Source organism: Anabas testudineus, chromosome 2 (assembly GCF_900324465.2).
Source record: "Anabas testudineus chromosome 2, fAnaTes1.2, whole genome shotgun sequence".
NCBI classification, from domain to species: Eukaryota; Metazoa; Chordata; class Actinopteri; order Anabantiformes; family Anabantidae; genus Anabas; species Anabas testudineus.
In genome coordinates this window covers 3584496-3610378 of record NC_046611.1, presented here as the reverse complement: position 1 = coordinate 3610378, position 25883 = coordinate 3584496, and the positions used below count along the sequence as shown (strand labels likewise).

Here is a 25883-nt window from a genome sequence, read left to right as displayed (position 1 = left end):
TCCAGGGCTGATTCTGTTTATTGTCCAAATAAAAACTCTCATACATATCAATCTTAAAATAAAAGCAACAATAAGACATAAAAAACCTTTTAACAGAGGCCTGAGGTAAGAAAGAGCTGGAGCCATGTTAGAGGAAAAGTCAAGAACAGAACCAGAGAAATGAAAACTAGAACCAGGATTAGTGCAGCTTCACCTGGTAAAAAAGGTTTATTCAGTCAAGGATCTTTAGTGTTTATTGATTCTTTATATGATTTCAAAAAGCCAGAATTCAGAATTTACAAAAAAACTGAATCAAACACAATAAAACCAACAGAAAACTTAACATGTTGTTGTTTTAGGCACCGGTGCGACCACACGCAAGTGGGAGTTCATATATTCATACAGTAGATTTAAGTAAAAGTTATTTACATGATGAATGAGAGTATTTACTGTTTTCTACTGTTTTCTGCTGTTTATCATGTTGCTTCTTTATCTTCTACATTTTTTTATTGGCACAGTTTATATTAACAAACTGCTAATATTCACATGGCAGCAGTAAAAGGAGACTTTTCTGTAAATTATTTATAAAAATTATTTTTTAACAGAAGATTTTAGAGAAGAGCGACAAACCGAAGCTCGTGTCGCGTCATTAACGGCTCCAACATGGCGCCTCGTCCCCTTACAACAAGCCTCTGCTCGGACACATGCTCACATGCAGTGTGATACACTTTAAATAGGATTCTTTATATAATAACTGGTATTAAAACACACACTTTTACATCATTTCCTGTGTTTGTTCACCGTGCTGTGAAAAACGGGGTGAACGGTGGAGTGTCATGTCGTAGGCACATCAAGGCACGTTTCATACATTCATTCTGTACAGTGTCTTTTCATCCACTCCTCTAAACATCACTAAACACTGATGAAAGACAAACTGTTGTGCGTCAACACAGCGCTTCAATCTCAGTCGCTTTAAATTCCTGTTTGTGTTTTGTGATGCACAGTGTATTGTGTTTCTGGCTGCAGCCTCATAAAGAAACGATTGAAAAGCATCGACATCGACAAAGAGTAACGCTGAAGCTGGAAACCACGTCATGTAAACCTGCGGATCAGTCGTAGCAGTGTGTGCTGGTAGTGCAACAGATGGAGAACACAGCAGTGGAAAATGTGAGACACGTCCTGTGAGCAGCAGAACGACCTCACGGTGCTTTACGAAACTTCAAATATCACCTGACTAGTGCTTCTAATGTGTTGGAGACACATCGTGTCCTAACAGGACGTTTCCTGGACAGAGCTCAGTGCACACAAATCCAACCTCACAGCAGGAAGCTAATAGCTTTGTAAAGGAGCAGTTTGACATTATGGGATGTACACGTTGGACTAATGACACAGCCAGTTAGCTTAGCTTAGCACAGGCTGTGTCTGAAGGTGATTGTAAACTCCTGAATGTTACTGACTGTACATAAAATTAAAGGAATAGTTACGGATTTTTCTAATTTTATGCTAAATTGACATTTAAATATGTCTTAGTCGCTAAAACCTTTGTTTTCCACAGTATCGGTGAAGGCCTGATCGATTCTCTCATTAAAACTCCCACACAGAGTGAATTTAATGCTGAACAACAGTTTTAAGTGTAGTCGCATCCTGAATGAAAACCTTCACTGACACTGTGGAAAAGAGAAACAGACGTATTTAAATGTACATTTATGCTTCTCAGTTGTGTTAAAGGCAGCTTCAAAACTGCTTTAACTTCTAGGAATGTCTATTTGTTGCTTGTTAAGATGCTATATTTTGACTCTGGTCCCTGTTTCCTCTCTAACAATATGAAACTACACAGTTCTTTCCAGGAAACATTTAGGGAGCGATTAGGAAATGATGGACGTGGAATTCCACTGAATCAAAAGCTCAGTTCCCACCTGAAGACATTTTCAACATATCTACACAACAATCAGAGTCGTGTTGGAAATTCTACGTTAACGTTATAATTAAAATATAAAAAACTTGTTTAAAAGAAGCTATAAAACACACACTGTACGCTGTGTAAGTTCAGAGGCACCAGATGTTGAGGACCAATCAGTCCAGGACAAAAGACAAACACACACATCGCCTCTGACTTCATGTGAAACAAATGTCAGTCATATAAAAACATTCTCACTGTTGCTAGTCTACACGTGATTTGGCCAAATTCATCACACTGTGTGCTTGATTGCAGCATTGTCATTCAAATTAGCACGAGACCCTTTCAGCTTTTACCACCTGTAGCCTTTCTCTGCGTCAGACTCCACCCCCGCTCCGGTCCACCGTCACCGGTCCTCTCATATCCAGCGTCTCCTCGGCTGTTTTCATCAGAATGGCCAGGCGGCTGTCCGACACCTGTCCCTTCTTCACGGCGCTCATCAGCTACAGAGGAAACAGCAGAGAGCGTGATGCACAGAGATAACAGCGGGAAAGGTTAACGTGTCAAACCGGCTGCTTTCCTCAGGGAGAAATAATTATCTGCAGGACGACAAAAATACCCTGCTGCCACGCAGTGAACGATCACCTTCACAAGCCGGAGACAGAAAATTAAACCAACACCGACCCTGGAATCTGAAGACGTGTTGTCAGCCAGTGCACAAACAGACGCAGCCCTCCACAGATATATTCTGGTATCTAAACCCCGATTGCTGGGATAAACCCGTATTTTATTAACAACAGACCACAGAGAACACACGGGACAGCATTTGTCCCACGTGTTCTGAACTGAGCACTGATAACAATTCAAAGATCCCTGTGGTCTTCAGTTCAGAGGATGCGGCGCCCCTGGTTTCCAAAAAGAATACCTAATTTAGATTTGTCTGAACAGTTTCCCACTCGAAGATGCTCTTTTTAGTCCCAATCATGTTACTGACCTGATGCCAATTAGCCTAATTAGTTGGAAACAGTTCTTCCAGCTCTTCCTAGTTTGTACTTTTCCACTTTTGTTGCCTCTGTCCCAACTTTGTTTCAACATTTTTTCTTAAAATGGTTCATTTTCAGTTTTGTTTTCAACAAACTAAAGGTTTATGAGATTATAAAATCACTACACAATCAGCCTCACATGATGACGTGATGATATGATGATTAACTCCGTCATGTTCTACTAAAAGACGGAATCAACTGGTTTATCGTCCAGGTGTCAGCTTGTTTCCTCGGCCCTAGAAGCCTCGCAGCACAGCAGAGAAGCCCCTAATGAAGACTAAACCCTCGAGTGTCATCAAGCTCTCCTATAATGACTCTTCTCTGGACTCGTTGTCAAGTGAGAAAGTAATTTAGCAGCAGACGGACGCGGGAGCTCCGGACACTGTTCAGGCCTCATTACTGAAATCGCTCACAGATATTCTCCTCTGTAATTAGCTTCATCTGCTCCAACCTGCTGGTTACGAACATCAGAGTTAAGACTTCACACCTTCTGTTGGAATGGACGTTCACCATCCTCACATCGTTTTTTTAAATGACAGGATCGTTTGTGCTACAGGTTCCACGATCAGATAAAAATTACAGCAGGCACAAGGAGAATCTGTTGAATTTATGTAGCTAATAATACTGAGAGTGACTGAACATGCACGATACCAGTATCCAAAAATCCCTTTATGACAAATTTCATAGTGGAGCGTGAAGCATGATGAGGCTGGTGGAGAATAAGAAATTACACCAAAATAAATGGTAAAAGGGGCAAAAAGGGGCAAAGAGGGGCAAAAAGGGGCAGGTAACATCAACACAAAGAGTCTCCTGGTGCCTTCACGTCCTCAGTCCTGTTTGTTCTGCTGGTGTGACGAGGTGGGGGGGCACAAACTGACAGAGGTGTTGGGTACCAATATCACACACATGCTCTGCTGCTCATACTGCATGTGAAAACTGTTCTACAGTAAAAAATCTTCTTAAAAAGTTGTTTTTATAAAAAGTGAAACAGTTCATTGACACTATTTCAGTGTTTTTAGTGCAAATCAAAGTGTTTTCTACAATAATTGTTTAATTTTGTGCAGAAAAACATTAAAAACAAGTTGTTTTCTAGGGGAACCTGGTTGGATTATTAGGGAATGTTAGTTTTACAATTTAATTTTTAGACCAAAACTGACCTGATGCGTGGATTTGAGCAGTGAAACCAAACCTGACATTTAGCTTTTCTGAGCACAGTGTGTAGCTAAAGTCTTGCAGTGGATGAATTTAAACTTGTTTTAGAATAACAGGGTTTTAGGACATAATTATAAAGTGAATAGGAGTGAAAATAACACACTGCACTTTGTTTCTCTAGTCGATTACTTAGTTGTCATTTAAAGAAATATGTGCTGTCATTATACATTTGATTATATTTTATTTGATTCTTCTTCAGAAAGATAGAAAACACATTTAAATAAGCTCAGTTTTTTGCTTATTTACAAGCTGCATATGAACATTTTATAAATAGTTTATACTTCACTATAAACAGTCATCTTAATTTGTATTGTATTGTATTGTTGTAATGTAAAGAGTGTAATATAAAAATAATGACCTTAAGTTGATCATAACTACATTATATTGTGTTATAAATGTTCATATGCAGATTGCTGCTATAGACGACACACTCACTGAGTTTTCACCGTCTGTTCGTTACGTACCTGCAGGAATTCATCAATTTCCACTTGTCCATTCTTGTTGAGGTCCACCTCATTAAGGATTTCATGGAGCGCATTTTCATCAATGTGGACATTGATGCTCTGCGGAGGAGAAAAACAAGATCAGGGATCAATGACGAGCAATGAAGACAGGTGTGAAACGAAAGAAGGAGGAACGACTGTGACTGAAAACTCACTTCTAAAACCTGCTGCACGTCGACAGTGGTGATGAATCCTTTGCTCTCTTTGTCAAACTTGTGAAAGCGCTTCTTGTACCTGTCGGACAGACGAGCAGGAATCTAATCTGACACTGCTTTAACAGTTATTATTTAATTTGAGGTGTGATTAATAGGTTTGGGTCGGGTTCATTTTAAATCTAACTGCAGGTTAAACACTGGAAACAAACCAAGATACTGAGAAGACAGGATTTTAAAAAGCTAAAAGAGGGAGCGACACCTCCTCACACAGCAGCTCATCACACACACACACACACACACGCACACACACACACACGCACACACACACACACACACACACACACACACACACACACACACACACACACACTGTAGGGTTGTGTATTGACACGTAACAAAGGCAGAGAAACCTGAGTTACCTGACCACTTCCTGGTAGTCCAGGTTGATCTCTGACGTCTTGGTCAGCTGCTCAGACCGAGACCTGTATCCCATCTCATGGTACAAGAACTTCTTAGCAGCTTCGAGCTCCGCCTGGATTTCACAGAGACACGAGTCAGACGCTGATTTGATTCTCAGTTATTTTATCACATGAAATATAGAAAATCTGTGTAGTTTAAATAAGACACGTTAGAAATGTTTAGAGGTTATTTCCACGTGTGCAGCTGAACAACATAAAGCAACTAGTCCATATGAAGATGAGCAGCAGATTTAGTTTCAGTTGTTTGTAATATCGTGAGTGTTTAGGTGCAACAACACATTTTACTTTGTCTTTTTTCTGCTGAGGCTCAATATTTTTTTGCTGGTAGAAATGTGGAAAGACAGCTTAATGCTGAGTGATGAGCACCCAGCTTTATGTCTGATTGAGTAAAATAACTTCACTTTGCTTTGTTTATTTATCTGACATATCTCCTGCCTGCTCTCCAGGGAAACTGTGCATCACAACGGCAGAAACATTAGTTCCGTCGTATCATGATGACTGAATGATATTTACCCTTTTTCCTAATTGCTGTTTTTGCAAAATGTGCAAAAAGTAGCAGGAAACTTGCTAAATTAACGTCCAGTCACACGCAGATGCAGAAAAGCAAAATCTGAAACCTAATAAATGTTATGATAAATTGTTAATAGATACATTTAAATATAAATCCATTCTGTTTAGTCTTTATGTCACCTCTTCTCTGTTTTTCCATCAGATGTAACACATTTCTGATTTTGTGATTTATGAATAAATCTATTCTGATGGTCTACACTGTGTTTTGTTTAGGTTGGACGACTGAGTGTTTGCAGGTAAAACAAACTGAAGTGATCAGACTTATTCCACGACAACATCCTTGATGACTTCACTGAACGTTTACTGGACATGTTCAGCACATTGACAGTTGTTTTTGTGAAAATGGTGACGACTGAACGTACAAATGAGCGATTTGTTTACAGGTTATTCTACAGTTCCTTGTTATTCCATGTGGCTTTGCTCTGCTCATTTACAATAACACACTGAAATAATTAACTTTTCATGCACACGTAAACACACACACAAAACTTCCTCCCTGAAGGAATAGAGGGTGTGGTCCTCTCCATTGTATACGGATTAAAAAAGAAGCACTGCAGGAACCCATCAGGGATTAAAGCATTCTGTGAAAACCAAAGGGTTTTATGGGGAATGTAAAAATATCATAAACTGGTGAAATAAATTCTTGTGTAGATGCTTTAAAGTCGTACCGTTCTCCTCTCCTGACTCCAGTCCAGCTCTTTTCCCATGATCTGGACGATGCGAGGCAGAGCTTCGTCGGCTGCCTGCACGTTCAAGAAGCCCAGGCGAGTCCGTTGGGCGATGACGTCGATGGCCGTGCAGGCATACTCCTTAATCGCATACTGCACCTGAGAGGAGAGACACCGTCAAACCTGGAGCAACAAATACGTAGGCCTAGAAACAACTGGTGGACTGTATGAAATCCTCCTTTACCTCACTTTCGATGTAAGGAAACTCAGACACCAATCTTTTCCCCACGATCGGCCACCTTTTCCCAGTGACCTGAGCCATCTTTGCAACGTCAAACGCCTTTCCACCGTATGTGGAGGCCAAGTGCTGAGCGACCTGAGAGAGGCAGAAAGAGAATCGAATATGAAGAAAGACCCGATACAAACAAGACTGGAACATTAAAAGTCTAATATAACAAATATTAATAAAATATATCACAATTATTTGTAAAAAGTCTGAAAGAAAAATAAAATGTCTAAAGAAATATAATATCAGAAACATATTTATAAAATGTAATATATATAAATATATATATATATATATATACACACGCACACGCACACACACACACAGTAAAATCTCTCTCCATCTTCACTGTCGTACTACAACAACTGGATGTGAGGATGTTTCAGATTTGTTCATTATTATAGTCTGTTGAAAAATTACTTTGAAAAATGCAGTTTTTAAATTGATTAAAAAGGTTCATTATAAAGAACATTTTACAGTCATTTTAATTTAAATTACATTTAAATTTTTCAATATAAAACAAGTCATTCTGTCCTCTGTCAACCTTATTTGTTATGTTAGTCGGTCTGTTTATTCATTAAGTATCTATTCAGAGTAAGAACACGAGCTGTGTGGATTACAGTGACTTTAAAGTTTATTTGTGCACACATTCACTTCTGGCTGCACAAACTCCAGGTTAAACGCTGTAGATCGTGGCGCCAGCTGGTATTCACATGATCGATTTCACCTCCACGCCGTTAAACGATAAGTGTTGGCGCCACTTTGTCAATGAGGTGTCATATGTTTACAGAACACACGAGGGCTATTTGCTATTCAGATCGTTGGCTTGCCAATCATGTGAAAGGGCAAACACTGTCCAAATATCAACAGTGACCTTTTAGGAGTATTCGAGAGAACACCAGAGCCGCTGTTGAACGCCTCTAATGAGGAGTAAGTGCACTGTAGGCACTCGGTGCACAAGTACTTTTTCTTCATGAAACAATGTCCTATTGGATTTAATGAAAACGCTTAGGCTAATTATTGGAAAGATGGCATGTAGCTGATGTAAATCAATGTGCCCTTATTTAATGGCGCTGAGCCATTGTACAGCGTACAGTGCATGTGACCAGTGTTTTGTGCAGTAGAAATGTCAGCATTGTTACAGCAGCGACTTTAATATCAGCTCCACTGCTGCTGCCGCCGATCGAGGCGCTGAATGAGTCTGAGTTTATAGGTTTGTTTAGAGCGTTTGTGTGTATCTAGTCCTGTGTACAGCTGCTGTACCCTGTGCTGAAGTTCAAACTGAGTCAGTTAGTTAGGATGAGAGGAGTCATATCACATCTGTAGAGAGCTGCACTACAGGCACCGAGGACGTGTCTGGTTGTGTCCAGTGTTCAAAAACACAAATTGAATCTGACGGTTTATAACTATTTCTTGGCACAGGAAGCAGAGACTTGGAGACTAAAACCTGCACCTGTGGAGTTCCTTCATCACCTTCCTGTTTTTATTGATCTATTGTGCACCAAACGTCACACTCCTTCTCAGAGTCATCACTCAGATCTGTACATAACGATGTGATACACCTGTCTATAGATGCAGTCTTACCTCGTTCTCCAGTCCGTAGTCCTGCACCAGGCGAATGTAGAGCGTGGGCGTCCAGCCCTTGCCCCCCTCCAGCATCAGACCAACAGTCTTACAGGGCTCGGCTGACAGGCTGTGGGCTTTGATGGCTGCGTCTAGAGTTTCTTCAGCCATGGATCTGTAGGTGGTCCACTTCCCACCTGAACAGAGACAACATGTGCACTTTAACATCGTAAACACGCAGCTTTGTCATAGTATTTCAAAACCATCATTCTTCAGAGCGGCTGACCAGCGATGGTGACCAGTCCGCTGTCACTGATGCTGACGATGTGGTTTCTGCAGATGGACTGAGTGTCTTTCGAGTTGGGGTCAGTCACCAGGGGACGGATCCCGCTCCACGCTGCCAGCACGTCTCCTCGGCGCACTGCAGACAGATAAACAACTCATTTAACGGGACACAGACAAACAAACCAATGCTAAGGTATTAGTGACATTAGGTAGAATAACATTTCTGGATGTACAGAGGAAGTTTGTGACGCTACTATTTCTGCAAAAAATATGAACTAAAATCCTGACTTTAATCCTATGGAAATGCAGCAGAAGAACGTGAAGCAGGAAGCTCATGTTGTCCTCTAAGGAGCAACAGATTCAAAACCCTCCCAGCTGATGTGCCCGGCTGATAAAGCTCTGCTGCATTCAAATATTTAAGATTGGATCATTTTCCACCGAGTGGATTTCTGTCTCGTTTTTTTCATTGTGTTCCCTTTATCTAGTTTTAGGACGAATAGGATTATATTTTTGAAACATATTTATGCAGAAATAGAGAAACTTCTTTTTCTGTGTTTGTGTAAATATTTTTAAGTAATTATTTGTAACACACATATTTCATATAGTATTTGTATTGTAATATTTCTATATATTTATCTGTGGTTGAGAAGCATCTTAAACTGGACTGACGCTCCGTTAATTATTATTATTATAATCTACAGCCACCTACAGCCTTATTTTATTTTTTTAAAGTAATGAAACAATCAACATTCATCTCACACCTGAAGCAGTATGAGTTGTGTATATGTGTGTACAGAAATAAGTGTTGTGGGTCACAGAGATAAACAACATAAAATAAAACACTGGCCACCTAAAGGAACCCCAACTGAGCAGATAACCTTCAGGAGGTGCAGTTCAGGAACAGTAAAAACTGTGGATGCTTGATGTGACTGTGAGAAACTTAGAAGAGACAAAAGAGGACGTGAGTACCTTCTACGTCAGGGCTGAGGTAGTTGCGCACCTCCCTCAGGATGAAGTTGATGTCGTCCTCCCCCGGGATTGGGTGGGCCGTCACGTTGGTGGGTGTGTCGGTCGTTCCTGCGATGGTCATCTTCTCCCAGGGCAGGAAGAAGATGACACGTCCGTCACTGGTGGCCGGATCGAGCAGACCCATGTTGTCTGGACTGTCGTACAGAAAACAAAACAGTGGATTTATTATTAAAACAAATGTGAGTAGAAGCAGCAACAGTTATTATTATGTTAGATGTGTTGTTACTGTTACCGTGTCACATTTGGAGCTGCTGTGACAACATGAGGGCGAGAAGATCACAGAGGAAACAATGGGAAGCAGCAGAATGAGTGGGAGTGTTGGAAAAAAGAAAAAACAACAGTAGAGAACAGGAGTGGAAGAGAGACGGGGACAAATTGAATAGGTGAGAAGTGAGAGAGGAAAAATTAGGAGAGAGGACTGGAGGTGGAAGAAGAGTGGGAGGGGGGTGGCAGATAGAGGCAGGAGGAAGACGAGAGAGAGGGAGGAAGAGAATTAGGTGTTTGGCATTTCTGCTGCTGTTCAAAGGGCTCGAACTCCCTCGGGTTTTGCTCAATAAGCTTCGTTGAACTTTAAAACCCCCGACTTCAACAAAACCACTCTATTGCTCTGCTGTATCGTAACCAGAGGAGACTGTGCAATGCATGCAGGTATAGGTCAGATAGTAGTTTAGCAGGATTAGTATTTACACATGAGAATGAGAAAACACTGAGGAAAAAATATTTACAGCTTAATGCTTTTGAAAGAGCAGATGTCAACTCAGATGACACCCACAACTTAAATAAAAATTCATGGTTGCTGTAAAGGACATGCTGTGTCGGGCTGTAGATGAGATGTACGTCAGTATTGTGCAGCACCTGTAGTAGCCGGGGATGACAATGTGAACGCCGGCACTGGGTTGGCAGATGTTCTTGGTTTCCTGGTTGTCCATTTTCCTCAGCGAGTCTGTGAAAGGTCCGGTGGCGTTGATCACACACTTGGCCCTTATGTCAAATTCCTGCCCTGTTAAGACGTTGAAAAAGTCAACTGGTTCAGCCATTTCTAGATTTTGTATGAAATAAAATCCAACTTTAGAGCTTCACGGTCTTTAAAGTGATCAAACCACCCCCGGGAGGAGCTCATCCCTCCATTTGCACTTCTCACCTGTGATGACGTCCCTGCAGTGAGCTCCACACACCTTCTCCTTGCCGGTGTGAGGATCGTTTGTCTTCAGCAGATGAACCACCTCAGTGTAGTTGGCGATGGTGGCGCCGTAGCGGGCGGCAGTAAGGGCGATGGCCAGGTTCATACGAGCGTCGTTGTGCTGCCCTAAAGAGGACGAAGAGCAGATGATGGAGAAAATCCAAATCAACTGATGATTCAATTTAGAGAAAGTAAAGTGAAACTTTCCCCTCTGGAAAAATGAAAGCAAACAGGATGAGATGTCACATCAAAGGGTTTGAATGTTGTAAATTATAATATTTCATTATTTTTCAATTTCAAGGTTAATTTACAATAGAAGGTTATTGTATGATGTTTATAGTTTAAAATTAACTTGCAATTCAGTGAATTCTGCAAGAGGTGACAGGGTTTCTGTTTTACAAAGTTCATACTGTAACACTAAAAAACTAGTTATTACATTCACTAAACATGCTCTAATTTCCTTTTTCATCTAGTATATAATCATCTATAAACACACTGTAGTTAGTTAGTAGCTAGTATTGACGCATTAAGATAAAAACATTCCTCCCACACATTTGCTGTGCTGTGTTAGAGGGAATAAAGGAGCCTCTGCTGTTGTTGGTGGCACCAGGAGCAGTGGTAACTAAGACAGGGAGGAATAGCTGCTGCTCAGCTGGTCTGACCGATGACGACGCTCCTGCGCTCTACACCGCCGGGAGAGAAGGTCAGATTTTGAAATGTCACGGGCGTGATTGTTCCAGACGGCATAATTGGAGAAAAGACGTCCCACCCCTCCACCATCCTGGAGCTGTCCCCCCTCAGAGCAGATGATGGCGGGGGGAGATGGAAGTCAAACATATGCTGCTTTGCACCAAGAAAATGCTCTTCCATTTCTCCAGCCTGCAGCACATTCAGTTATATCTGAACACTTCCATTTTACATTTGGAGAATAAAAGGCTTTTTGCTTTGCTTGTTTTAGAAATGTAACCTCATATTCAGTACGCAGTTTTAGTACAACATACAGTAAGTAACGGAATTTAAGAGACACTAAAATCCTCTGTCAGACAAAAACAACAGCATGATGAGCTGATTCTCGGTGAAGCCGACAGTAACACACATCACCTGCAGACACAACGTTGGAAAGGAAAAGATTCCGGCGGCACGGAGCTGCTCACACTCAGCTGGACACTAAGCATATGTCTGGTTCTACTCAGTACCCATCCAGAGAACACGTAACCTTTACTGCCACAGGGAAGAGCGGGCATCTACCAGCCTGTCAACACATTTTGTTAGGGACCAGTGGAGATGTGGAGGCCACAGGCAAGATTTTCATCTCAGGTCTATTTTAACCGTGTGTAATCTTTAACCTTCTTGTTCTCAGACATTTTTTTACACGACTGCTTTAATATTGGCATCTCGTAGGAACCGGGATGTGATTGAGAAATTAATCGCTCTACACAACAATCACTGAATTTGCATTGCTACGAGCTACAACACCCTGAGTTTAGTGAATGTTAATCAAAGAAAAACAGAAAATATTTTCATTAATATGTCATAAATAAATAATTTTAACTTTAATTCCCATGAGAACCTTGGCTTTTTCCCACCATGCTTTAGTTATGTCTTATCTTGCTATATTAACAATACGTCCTGCATTTCAGAAAAAATGTTTTTAAATGAAAACTGTAAAGGCTGAGGTTTTAGCTTTATGTCCACAAATATCCCGTGAGTGGATGGAGGAATGTGTCAGTGTTGCAGAAAATCAAGCAGTTTTGGTTAAGTGACCAGTAAAAGGAAAAGAGCAGTTCTCCATAGAAAATCACTGCATAATAAACAGCTAAAAAACAGTGAATACATTTTCATTAGCAAGTGGATTCTTTTTGTCAACAGAATCTTATTAACTTGATAACATATCATTTTGTTGACCTGTCAGACTATTTTGTTTTAACCCAATTCATGTGTGTGGGACACAAGTGGAGACCACTAGAGGAAGTGTGAGGGTCAAAAACATAATCTTAAAGTCAATTCATTAAAAAAAAAAAAAAAATTCTGACAAGGCAACACTGAGCAACTTTCATAGAAAGTTCTTATATCACCTAAACGGATTCAACAAACCACCTTGTTGAGACAGTTCCATCAATTCCATAATTCATTTTAGACTGTTTAGAGAAGTGAAGAAAAAAGCTTCTGCAGGTGCTGAACAACGGAGCACTCACTCACCATCGTAGTAGACAATAGCTCCCACCAGCTTGTCCTTTTTCAGCATAGGGAAAAGCTCCAAGGCCTTGGTTTTACTGAGGATGTAGCTGCTCTTCAAGCACTGGATCCCAGCCACCAAGTCGTACATCTTGATCCCTGCCCAGTAGTAAGGCAACTGCCACCATCTTGGAGATAAACAACAGAGTTGACAACAAAGTTAGACATATTTTATCATTTGTTTATTTATTTTGTTTATATAAAAGTTCACGTTTTGTAGGAATCCAACACTCACTTGTAAACAGGAAGCATGATGGGTAGCGGTGCTGATAGATGAGGCGCAATCTCCAGCAGGTTGGCTCGCTCATGCAGAGCTTCTTTCACCATCATGTACTGTTTCAGACGTAGAGTAGGAATAAAGAAAAGGTGATGACAAAGAAAACCAGCAAGAAGACGAGTTGAAGGTGCGACATAAAAAGATGGAGAGGAACCTGCTCGTAGTCTAACTGCATGATGGCCTTCTGGAGGTAGCGGACTCCACCGTGGATTAGCTTGGTACTCCGGCTGCTTGTGCCCGAAGAGAAGTCGCTTCTTTCTACGAGAGCAGTCTTGAGGTCTGGGAAAAATGAGACAACATAAGGCAGTACCTGCACAGTTTGCTATTGATAATGTATGTCTATAAAGTCTATGTTAATATAATTAGTAAGGAATGGATTAATATGACGTTAGCAGAGACCAAATACTGGGCTGTAGCTAAGATAGATACTACATTTTTCTAATGTATCTACAAGGACCTTATAAACTGTTACCAGTGATCTCATAACATCCTGCAAGGCGTTTCCTTCCTTCAATTATGACCCAATTGCTAAATCAAAAAACCTGTTACATCCCAGGAGAGTGAGATCCATGTACTTGAAAGCGGAGAGGACCTTTCAACAGTAAACTTACTACGTGTGACAGCGTCTAAGGCACATCCTGCTCCTGTGGCTCCTCCTCCAACAACCAGGACATCAAACTCCTCTGTGTTTTTTAGTGATGAGAGTTGCGCCTGCCGTGAGGGAAGCTCGTCCGTGTAGACGACTTTCAGCTCCGCTTCTGCTTCCACGTTGGCTAACCGAGCCTGGATGTGACACAGATACACAAACACAGTGAGCACAACACCTTGTTTTTCCTGAAGTGTTCAAAAGAGTATGGGGTGTATGTTTAATCCTAATACTAATCCTAATCTAAAAACTAGAATTAAAAGGTCAGAAAGTATAGCAACACTTCACCTGAGTTGCTTATGATGTTTCAGTGAGGTGAAACATACACATTACACTTTCCCAGTGTAATGTGCTTATGCCTTATTAGTCACCTCATAAAATGCATGTGATATAATTTATCATGTCTTTTGCAACCATTTTAATGCATCTTGGCCTTTTTCCAGATAGAAACATTATAATATAGAGACAGAAGTTAGAAAGTGATATTATAATGTGCCTTTAATGTCTCATTGTCACTTTTACTTTCCCAAGTGAAGTGTTACTACAACACACGCATCATATTCCTAATGTGAGTAGAAGCAAAGCAAAGTTTGCTAAGGGTTACTACCTGCTGCTCCACTTTAAAAACCCCAGAAAACAAACCGCATTCCTGCCATTGAAGATCCTTTACAACCATTGTTTGATTAGCAAAATAATTAATTTAAAGAAACAATCACAACTACAATAAAAAAACAGCTCCCCTCTGATACGAGGTTTTTACTTCTAATGAAATATTCATTTTTCTATTTAGCAGTTCAAGCTAAATGATTGCATCAAACTGCTTTGAAGCCAACACGGCATTTGACTTGCAAATTGTAGCGGGCGTTTGTAATTTAGGCCTGCAACCGCAAACAAGACGATGATATAATCATTGTCTATTTTTGATGATGCATACAGACAAACACCACCACAGAATTAAGTGCCAGCGTGCCCCCCTGTAATCAAGTTAAGTTAGTGAACGGCACAGCAAGGCCCATGCTAATAGCCAATCGGCCGTTGTCTTGAAAACTTCTCCAAGCCATGTGCCCTTGCTAAAGGAGACAAGACGGACATTCATCTCATCAGCATTGCAATTACTGGGATTAGAGGCATGCATGATTACAAACTATTGTGAAAATAATTATATTTCATCAGGGTTGACTTCTTGCTTACCAATCCACGCTTGGTTGAGAGGATGACGATGGGCAAGAGAAGACATTAGCGCGCCAGGACACAAAACAGAGTTCACATTAGGTTGTACAGTCAAATAAAGTTTGATATGTAGTTGTGTAGCAAGACTGAAATTGGGGTCAGAGAACACAGCTGCTGATCTACGTCAAATGAAGCTAAGCTGTGTGGTAATGTATTCATCAGTGGCATGAGAATAAAAACAGAAAAACTGTTCTGGAGAGTTTTGGGATTCGAATGTTAATCTGGCCTGTAGACAAACACAAAATATAAAGACCTTCTTATAATAATAAGTGTCAAACTATAGCGTATAACAACAGTTCCTAAAAATATCACTACAACATTCAATAAACACAGCCTGGACATAGATAAGCAGCACAAACTGGATGGATGAACTGATGGATGGATTAGGATCCAGACATCATTTTTTACAATACACACTTTTGTAAATGACAGTAGGACTTTTAAATACCTTCTAAGCAACTTAAAACTCATAAGACTCTGCAAGTTCTGCAGGTACCCTGAATTTACCAAGTGTATTATTTAGACGTGCAGCAAATTAGCTTAACATGTGTCTTCATTTAGCATAATCAATGTTCAAGACACATTTCTCTATACTCATCGCATTCAAAAGAAGGTAATGTGACTAAGTGTATGATGTCTGTGTTGCCAAGGTAACTAGTTACATCTTGTTGCTGGACCAGAAAAACATTAGGAGGTAGTTCTACAGGAGTTTAACTAGAAACTACTAATATGAGACCATGTGTTCATTTTTTCATTAGTGGCTGGTCATCCAGTACTGGGTTGCAGGCAGAGTAGGTGAGAATAAAAACACAAAGGTAAACACATTCCACAATCTAGATCAGACACGCCCAGAAAGACAGTCCCTCTACGCTTTGTTTCAGACTAAAAGCTAAAAGTTTCTCAAAATCCTGCTGTCAAAAAGTTTAAAAAGTGTTCAGAGTTTAACCTTTAACTTAAATATTCAGTCAAATCCTGTAAGACTGGATGTTTGCAAGGTGGAATTCTTGCAACAACATTTGCAAACCCATGTCCTTTGTCAACCTACCTGTGTTTTCCTGTACTCAATAAGCTGAGACACACCAAAAACTGTGGCGACCGCCCCACCACCTATTATCGCCGTCCGCTTCAGAGCCTTCCTGAACGCCATTGGCCCTGTGAGAGACCAAGAACAGTGAGACAGAGAAGAGATGCCGGGTTAGTCGGTTCTCATATGACAGGAGATCATGTGAAGGAGGAATGCAAACGGAGGAATGGGAATAAATGGAACTGTAAGTAAAGGGGGAGAGACACTTTCATTATCCAAAGACTGTTTCAAATAATATTTAAGATGTAGGTGATAATGTGTTGCATATTTTAGTCTAGAGCTGCAACTAATCATTGCTGTCACTGTCATCAACAATCTTCTGCTCTGTAACGTGAACATTTCTATGGCAAAATCTTCAAATGCTTTGCCTTAAATAAAAAAATAAATATTTTTCTCAGAGTTCAGCTCGACTAAGTGCAGACACCACGTTTGTTCTGTTAATTTTGTAACGTGTTGGCATTTAAAATAGTACATGATCAGAAAGATTGATTATTTGAAAACTCTAATTGACAGATTCATCAATAATGTTAGTTGCATATGTTGCAAAATCATTAAATTATGTCCAGCTATTCAGCATTTACACATTTAATTTACTGGGCTCTGATAATTAAAGTGTTTTGTGCAATGCATAGAAATATAAACTCACTCTTTCTGCTCTGCATTAGTCCAAAAGACCTCAGATACTTGGCCTCCACAGTGATCTAAGATTTTTCACAAGTAAACTCCTCTTTGTCATGTAAAATATAAAGATTTAAAGACATCACATTAGGGTTTACTTTTGCTGTTTTATTATATAAGAAACACACAGAGAACAATGATTAATAAAACCTTTTCTTGTTGCAACTCTCCTATTTAAAATCTTAGTTTGAACTAAAACTATAGAGATGCATCAACCCAATCTGCTGGATTGGTTTTAGGGCTAATACTGAACTTATTAAGCTATTAGGTATCAGCCAGATGTGACTGATCAACATTAATTACATTTATTAGTCTTTCTGGAAACATCCAAACACACACACAAAAAAAAAAAAAAAAAAAAAAAAAATGCAATAAATCACTCGTCTCAAATAAAAAAAAGATTAAAATTATTGTACACACACACCTGCAGTTCAGTATTAATAAGCATTTTCATAATGACCCTGTGTGCCATAACGAGCAGAAATTGACACCAGGACATCAATTCCCACCAGGGGCAGCACAAAAATGTAATTGCATCCCCACTGTAGTGCACTTTGAATAAAGTTGTCCAGGGAGTGGCATACGCTGAAGCAGATTCTAATGCATTTTAATAAAACACAGCTACAGATGGCACAAATGTCAATAACCGGTTTGGTCTAACTAATGACCTATTAGCACCAACACCAGCACCAAAATCAGAGTCATAATTACTGCCAATTTCTGGCCAAATTAGACGTTGTAGTATTCCAGTTAATACAGCATCAAGTTGGCTTAAAGTTAACAAAAGTAAAACATGTACAAATAGAAAATAGCTGCAATAAGCTAATAATTTCCTACTGTATCCACCTATGAGCAATACTCAAGCAGGGAGGTTAGAAAATACACAATGCACAGGAGTATCAGGATGTTATGTTTCATGACACTATATCAATTCTCAAAGACATTGTAATATGTCGCCTTCCTTGATGATTCGCAAATACTGAATCATTAACTCATGAAAATGTATTAACTGATTACAAAATAATCATAGTTAGAGCTCTAAAGGGGTCATTTAAGGCTGAAAATACATAGGCATTTTAAATATGACAACTTTGCCATAGTTCATTATAAGATAAATTATAAGCACTGAAATGAATTTTGTCAATATGCTGAGAACTGTGTGTTTTGTGAGTGATAATGGAGAAGTAACAAATCAGGGGACATTACTATAAGATCCTCCACATGGTGATGCTGGGACACTCCTTCCTCATTCACACTGTCCTCCCTTACATCAGCCTGCAGACTCATTCTGAGTCAGCACAGGTGGGGAGCTTCCTGACTGCTGTGGACAGGCTTTTAAAGAAACACATGACGAACTCCATTGACTTTTTCGTTGTTTTAATGTGTATTCACAGACGATCAGTGGCTGGTTCGTACAACAGTACATGTGATAGGGCAGGTAGTTGTGTATTAACCTATGATGTCAGATCGCTTTGTATTAATCATTATCTGTCCACACACAGGAGGAAGTCGAGGTTTTATGAACTTGCTGTGGATTAAAATCTGATCTCTGCTGGTCACAAACACGTTTGTCTTAAGAGTCACGAATAAGCTCTTTACCTTACAAAAAAGAGAAGCATAAACCTCCATGTTACCGGCACAATTCAGCTATCTTAACTGGTTTTAAAAGACGAAGCGAACTAATTAACTAGGCACGTTTTTAGCTATAACAACAGAGTAAAGATGTGATTTATTTGAGTCCACACAGTCACTAGCAAAGGAAAACTCGCAGATGTTGCTCCGAGTTTTGGCTCCGTGCCAACAAACACAGGGTTTACCGTTATTAGACATGTTTTAAAATGTCCTACAAACATCGAGTGATACAACAGGAATTCCCACTTACAGGGCTTCGTGTCCTGTGGCTGAATGTGTCTCGCTCGGGGCGATGCAAGGCGGCGACTGGGAACATCAGATGTCCCCCAGACGGAAACGTTAGCTCGGGTTTGACAGCTACAACCAGGAAGCAGAGGCTTGGACTGACGCTGCCGAGAGCCAATCGCAGCGCAGCACTCGGCCGACTAGTCCAATGGTGTCCGAGCGGAGGCGGCACCACGTTGTTGACGTCAGCACAGGGAAATCTTGCACAAGGCTTCACTCTTCCTCATCAGGATGATGACGAAGAGGGAGAAGTGCCTCCAGCTGTCGTTTGTCTTTCTGCGATGAAAGGATTAGTGAACGGGGCCAAAAGGGTCAAAGAGCGAAACGTCAGTGCCAGATACACAGAACCACCACAATATGCAAAAAACAAACAAACACACAAATAAACACAGATGCAAAACGACCACTACATCAGTACAAAAGCCTGATAAATAATAAGAGAAACAAAACTACTGCAGAGGTTAATAAGTACAAAAATATGCAAAATTACTCCAGAAGAATGTGAAGCAACCACAAAGAGATGCAACATCACCATTTAAATTTGGTGCAAACGATAGAAAGAGAGATGAAAAGAAAAAAAAGACAAAAATGACCCAAAAAAGTGATGTAAAATGATCAGATATGCAAAATAAACAGTGAAGGTTGTAAAATTACTACAAGTAGATGAAAACAAGCTTATAGAGACAAAAACAGCCACAGAAAAACACAAAACGACGACAAAGACACAAGATACAAAAGACGCTGGTCAAAAACAACTAAAAACAATAAAAGAACAAAGAGATGTAAAATGACCACAAACTGAAAATTATTACACACTGATGAAAAATAGATCCCAAAACATGTAAAGCAACTATAAATAGATCAACCATAAACTAAAAACACCAAAGATGCAAAATGACCATAAAAGAAGTAGAAAAAGATGCTAAAAGCCCACAAATCACTACTGAGGGAAAAACTACCCAAAAAACTACAAACTTAGCACAAAGATATATGCAAAAAGAATATTTAGAATAACCAGACACACTAACAAAATAACTACACACTACAAGACCACAAACACATTACTGCAAAAAGATGCAAAATTAAATAGCCAGAAGAGATGCAAAACTGGAAGAAACATAGTTAATACAACCTTAAGGAGACACAAAATGACCACAAAGAGACAAACAATGGCTTTATAGAGTGGGGGAAAAGCTGAAGACCAGCAAACAATGCAAAACAGATGTATTTTGCATTTGTTAAGGATCATTAAAGTTTTGTAATGTGCACCATCTGATGCTTTAACAGCTGTTCAAAATGATTCCTATCAATAACTGACTCACTATGAATCTCATTTCCCAATAATACCAAAAACCATCTGCACTGCCTAAAAGCTACAGGTCTGATTATTTCTAAATCACAACAACATACCTATAATATGACACAAACTGGAAGAAAGTGGGCCCCGATTACATGAAGCGTTCTCTGTGCCCACACCGTGTACACACACAGTCACAAACACCACTCCACCCCTCTGTGGCTTGTGCGTAATAGCGTTTGGCACACGGGTGCGCACCGCGTAAACAAAAGCACATTGTCGCAGGCACTGGCAGCCAGTGTGAAAGCCAAGAGTGGGAGGAGTGGGAGGAACAGTCATTTCCTTTGCTCTCCAGACAGCGAGTGGACTTTTCTGTTAGCAGCTAAACCCAACAGATCCACACGCAACAGTCCAGCAGAGATGGGATTATTTATGACTGTCCTCTGACAGTGGATGGAGGTTTAAGGTGCTGCATATTTTAATTTTCTCCAAAGAAATCCACAGCTTCTTGTTGTGTGAAACATGCTCTGATGTGTGTTTCATATCAGCAATATTTTATCGTGCAAAACATCCTCTGGGAAATAAGACAACACAAGCCTTAAGGTAAGAACCCGGTACGATCTTTATGCATTGCAATTTCATGTTTTTGCTCTCTAAAATCTCTTCGTATCGCTTCTTTAACACGTGAAAACTAACGAGGTGCAACTTGTTTTTTCGTTTACTTTTTAAAATACTTTCAGGAAAACACTGATCATATTATCACTTCTTAAAGGAATCAAACTTGTACTTCAATGAACTATCTCAGCTACTTAGAAGATGTTTCCTACATATATGACTGACTGCATCCTTTCCTTGTTTGCAGTGACCATGCCGTGCGTCCAGACCCAGTGCGGCTCCTCTCCACAAGGAGCCAGTCCGGCCTCCCAGAGCTCCGAGAGAGAGCGCAGCTGCGACTTCCTCACCCCAGAGTTTGTCAAGTTCAGCATGGATCTTACCAACAGCGAAATATCAGCTGCGACATCTGGCCCCAGTTTTGGCCCTTTGGCGGACAGTTATGGCTCCGGGTACGACATGAAGCCCCCATGTCTCTTCCAAATGCCAGTACAGGGGGAGCTGCCGTGCGTCAAAGTGGAGGATGCGCACGTGTGTCCGCGGTATCAGCCGAATCAGCATCACCCACACCAGTCCGACGAGCTGCTTTCCTCTCCGGGCTCCGTTTATTATTACCGGTCTCCGTCCCCGCACACACCCCTCACATCCAGCTTCCATACTCCTTCGGGACACATCTGGGAGGACTCCGGCTCTCTGTACAGTTTCCGTCAAGACTATTTGGCCACGGCGCACAGGAAAAACACGTTATCCAGATTCTCACTGTTTTCTATTAAACACGCGCAACACGGAGGTCAGACCTTGTCGACATGTCCGATGAAATTTGACGGATCTCTTCATGTGTCCATGAACCTGGACTCAGCTGGTGCGCACCAGCAGCTGGACAGCCCCGGGATTTTGGGTTCCGCCGGTCTGGGAAAGCAGCCTGGTGTTGGATTTCCTCACCCACTCCAGCTCGCCCACGGCCACCACTTCATGGACTACCAGGCGTCTTCTGCTCACAGCCGAGGACCGCTGAGCGCGGAGGGGCTGTGCGCAGTGTGCGGGGATAACGCGGCCTGCCAGCACTATGGAGTGCGCACCTGCGAGGGTTGCAAGGGTTTCTTTAAGGTTTGTTCTCGCTGCTCCATTAGTTTACACCTGTGTGAAAAGTTACGGTTTTACGTTTTAACTGGGAAATAACTGAGTAGGTTTCTGAATGATAATGATGCTACTGGAGTAACTAAACTCGAGAAGAATGTATCTGTGCCTTCATGAATTTAATATACAAAAACTGAAAATATCAGACATTCAACGTGGATATATTCACTTTTCTTTTCTAATGTAATTTTCTAATCTAACTTTTAGTAATAGTCTTTAATGTAAAAGCCCCGCTATGACCCACTGGCCTCCTCAATTGGCCATTATACTTCACACGCACGTCTCGATCTCTTGACATACGCGCTTTAGGGGCAAATGTCCTGTATGAAAATGGCCACCAACGTGCCATGAATAAAAACAAACCCCTTCTTCTCTCTGAAGGAGATTCCCGGGGCGATTCTCCAAATTATGAATGGCCACGACCCTGTATTTACTCAGATTGCCCTGTTCGCCAGCAGAATGCCTGATACTGCGTCAGACGGCCCAAAGGAGCAAGAGTGCAGCTGTTAATTTAAAAAGGACCATTTAAGGATTAAAAAAAATCCTCTCAACTCTAAAGGAGCATTGCGGGTTCTTGTTCTGGTGCAAAAACTCCTTCCAAAAGGTTCGCAGTGCCATTAGATTAGATCATCCAGCATAAGCTTGAAGAAAGCCCCCTTTGTTTGGGGCAGTTCTTCGTTCTGATCGGTGCCACAGAGACCAATATTGTGCTATAATGATCTTTTAAGATGTCTTTTGAACTTGTACCAGTGTCGCAAAGAACATGCCCAGAAATTGCTCTCTGTGCTCAGATGGTTTTGTATGTGTTTCATTCATCGACTTCATCTACTGACTCTACGTCTCAGTGAAGTTACATTTAATAATTTAAACAAAGAATCTTTAACCTCCCTCATTACGATATTAAACAGATGTGATATATATTGTTCTTCTTCTCTTCATGCAGCGCACAGTGCAAAAAAATGCCAAGTATGTGTGTTTGGCTGCCAAAAGCTGCCCTGTGGACAAACGCAGGAGGAACAGGTGCCAATACTGTCGCTTCCAGAAGTGCCTTGCAGTGGGAATGGTCAAAGAAGGTAAATCTTAAAACTACACTTCATAACCTTCATCCGTCAAATCAGATGAAAAGCTGAAATGTGTCTCTTGTTTTTTGGATGCTTTGCAGTGGTGAGGACAGACAGTCTAAAGGGACGAAGGGGTCGTTTGCCATCCAAACCTAAAACACTTCCAGATTCATCTTCACCTGTTAACAACCTCCTGAGCGCCCTCATCAGGGCGCACGTGGAATCGAACCCTCAACCTTCTCGCCTTGACTACTCCAAAGTAAGCAGAGTTGGCACTGTAACTCAAGAAATACTCCACCTCTAGCCTAAGATAACATATACAAGAGCGGACATTTATATCTTACCTGCCTGACCCCACTGGTGACCTTTTACTACAGTTCAAGGAGAGTCCGGGAAGTCCACTGGGAGACGAAGCACAGCATGTCCGACAGTTTTACGACCTCCTGACCAGATCAATGGAGGTGATTCGAGGTTGGGCGCAGAAGATCCCAGGCTTTAGCTCCCTGCCCAAACATGATCAAGACCTCCTCTTCTACTCAGCCTTCCTGGAGCTGTTTGTTTTACGACTGTCGTACAGGTAAAGAACAAACCTTCCATCCGACACTGAGAGACTTCCTGAATCAAAGACAGACTAAGCATTTGTTATAAGATCCCAAATTTGAAGCTCTACCACTGTTTTAAAAGACTAAATCAGTATAGGATATATGCAGAGGTCGTTGGACAGATGTAACCAGGTAACCCTTTACTGTCAAACGGTTTCAGGTCCAACCCTGAAGAAGGGAAGCTGATCTTCTGCGATGGGTCAGTGTGGCACCGGCTCCAGTGCCTGCGGGGGTTTGGGGAGTGGATTGACAGCATTGTTGAATTCTCCGCCAATCTGCAGAGGATGAACCTGGACGTCTCCACCTTCTCCTGCATTTGCTCCCTTGCCCTTGTCACAGGTGAGACACTTTGAAGAAAACTCTTTGTGTCTTGCTCAATCTGTGTACACAATGCTAAAAATCCCTGAATTAATGCAAACATGGAACTTCAACATGGATTGTGCTGCATAGTATAAGTCAAAGTCAAACAGACAATGCACCAGTAAAGCTGAATGAAACTTCAATACTCCAACATGCAATGTAAACAGTGGTAACATTAGAGTGCACACAGACCGACATGTAGAGAAAAGTTTCACCACAGATAAATACACAACATATTAGACATACAGTGGATATAATAAATAAATTCACACGGATAATTGCAGATATTTTGCTGGAGAGTAGTGGACAGTACTGCACTGATTGAATATACAGTAGTATAAATACTGGCAGTGGAGATAGGTGCATAAACATGAACGTTTCTTAATCATAAACATAGAAATGCAACTTTAAGTGAAAAGAAATAAACTCTGCTGTGAGTGAGTGATGTCAAACACTGTGTGTGTGTGTGTGTAGGACACGTCAGGGAGGCATAGAAATACTGGAAATAAACTAATAGAAGTGTTTTTGATTAGAATAAATAATACTAATGTGTTTATTAATACGACCTGAGCAAGTTAGTGATTGAGAATGTAAACAGACGGAGAGGTCTCAAAGTTTGTTGAATTCAATGGTGGGTAAACAAAATAATAATATATCAATTAGCCAAATGAAGAAGCTGATTGTAGGCTGGTGAATAGTTGAACTGTTTTATCTGGTTATTTAAGAGTAAGTGGCTTAAATAGTGGAGAATTAAATAGATTAGAAAGAAATACTGAAGCAGTTAGCACGTTAGCTAAAAATAAGCTAAAGGTAGGGTTAGCTAGGCTAAGTGTTACATTTTAAACAGTTAACTAAAATTAATGAATGAACCTGAAATTGTTAGTTAAAAGTATGCAAAGTTATTAAAAGTAAGTTAAATGACTAATGGTTTAAATAGTAGATAACTGATGGAAATAAGTTAGCCACATCCAGCTAATAAAACAGTTTGCTAAAAGTAGCTTTAAGCTAATGGATAAATAGTTAAAACACAAACTTGCTAATGGATAAGTGGTTGAAAACCAAAAACAAACTAGTTAAAATCATGATAAATGATTGAAGCATTTAGCTAAAAGTCGTGAATAAACACAAACCCTTCAGAATTCACGGTAAATGTTGAAACACAGAGCTAAAGTTATGCTAACACTTCACATTGTTTCCAGGCATAGATTAGCATTAAATGGTGGGAATATTTAGCTAAAAGCTTTGGTTGAAATCAACAAAAAAATTAATAAATGGATAAATAAACAGTTTAAATTCTCTGATTTATTCGACAAACGTGAAACTGTGAAAAAGTTCCGAATTATTTGTAAATCTATCTAGTGTCTAGTGTTTTTTCAAAATAAAAGCCTGTAATAACGTGGGTTAGTTTGCGCACAGACTTACATTATTTCTCCTTATTTATCAACTTCTGCGCGTCTTTAAAACCTGACCCCCGGGGACCTGCAGAGCGACACGGCCTGAAGGAGCCGAGGAAGGTGGAGGAGCTGCAGAACAGCCTCCTCAGGTGCCTGAAGGACGGCGGACCGTGCGCCGACGGAGCCGCGTCCTGCCGGTCCAACGTGTCCAGACTCTGGACGAAGCTGCCTGAACTCCGCACTCTGTGCGTCCAAGGCCTGCAGAGGATTTTCTATTTGAAGCTGGAGGACTTGGTGCCGCCGCCTGCCATAATAGATAAGTTATTCCTCGACACGTTGCCATTTTAGAGACTTCTTTTCTTCTACTTCACTAAATGTTTTCCTCCGAACATCTATTTAATTGAAGTGTGACATCACACATCATTTCTACGAGCTCCTGACTCAGATGAGGCTGCAGCATCATGGTGGGTCTTCTCCTCCTTAGAGCAACAAAGGGACGCGTTG

At 40.7% G+C, this 25883-nt stretch overlaps 2 protein-coding genes across 4 annotated transcripts; one reads left to right on the top strand and one right to left on the bottom strand.

Moving 5' to 3' along the window:
• On the bottom strand, positions 1 to 19038 carry gpd2 (glycerol-3-phosphate dehydrogenase 2 (mitochondrial)). Of its 2 annotated transcripts, XM_026362665.1 has the most exons (18): positions 18882 to 19038; positions 16283 to 16389; positions 15199 to 15207; positions 13973 to 14144; positions 13516 to 13640; positions 13320 to 13417; positions 13049 to 13212; positions 10811 to 10975; positions 10525 to 10669; positions 9610 to 9803; positions 8642 to 8776; positions 8377 to 8552; positions 6751 to 6882; positions 6507 to 6665; positions 5209 to 5321; positions 4790 to 4868; positions 4596 to 4694; positions 1 to 2379 (listed from the first exon to the last, which is right to left on the bottom strand). In XM_026362665.1, the coding sequence occupies exons 2-18, from the start codon at positions 16382 to 16384 to the stop codon at positions 2254 to 2256; spliced, it is 2193 nt and encodes a 730-aa protein (XP_026218450.1). In that variant the 5' UTR covers positions 16385 to 16389; positions 18882 to 19038; the 3' UTR covers positions 1 to 2253. The 2 variants fall into 2 exon arrangements, with proteins under 2 accessions (XP_026218450.1, XP_026218451.1); XM_026362666.1 differs by lacking the exon at positions 15199 to 15207.
• On the top strand, positions 16425 to 25727 carry LOC113163754 (nuclear receptor subfamily 4 group A member 2-like). 2 transcript variants are annotated; one of them, XM_026362668.1, is made up of 7 exons: positions 16425 to 16505; positions 21076 to 21932; positions 22906 to 23035; positions 23125 to 23282; positions 23401 to 23600; positions 23786 to 23964; positions 25471 to 25727. In XM_026362668.1, exons 1-7 carry the CDS (start codon positions 16448 to 16450, stop codon positions 25725 to 25727), a joined length of 1839 nt encoding a protein of 612 aa, XP_026218453.1. In that variant the 5' UTR covers positions 16425 to 16447. The 2 variants fall into 2 exon arrangements, with proteins under 2 accessions (XP_026218453.1, XP_026218454.1); XM_026362669.1 differs by lacking the exon at positions 16425 to 16505 and adding an exon at positions 20648 to 20816.
• The last annotated feature ends 156 nt before the right edge of the window (positions 25728 to 25883 follow it).

Bases quoted from the DNA above. Each gene is read 5' to 3' on its own strand.
- LOC113163754 (XM_026362668.1), top strand. From the start codon at position 16,448: ATGACAGGAGATCATGTGAAGGAGGAATGCAAACGGAGGAATGGGAAT. The intron at 21,933-22,905 runs GTTTGTTCTCGC...CTCTTCATGCAG, and splicing joins GTTGCAAGGGTTTCTTTAAG to CGCACAGTGCAAAAAAATGC. The intron at 23,601-23,785 runs GTAAAGAACAAA...AAACGGTTTCAG, and splicing joins GTTTTACGACTGTCGTACAG to GTCCAACCCTGAAGAAGGGA.
- gpd2 (XM_026362665.1), bottom strand. From the start codon at position 16,384: ATGGCGTTCAGGAAGGCTCTGAAGCGGACGGCGATAATAGGTGGTGGG. The intron at 8,553-8,641 runs GTCAGCCGCTCT...GTCTCTGTTCAG, and splicing joins CGGACTGGTCACCATCGCTG to GTGGGAAGTGGACCACCTAC. The intron at 6,883-8,376 runs GTAAGACTGCAT...TGCCTCTCTCAG, and splicing joins ACTACGGACTGGAGAACGAG to GTCGCTCAGCACTTGGCCTC.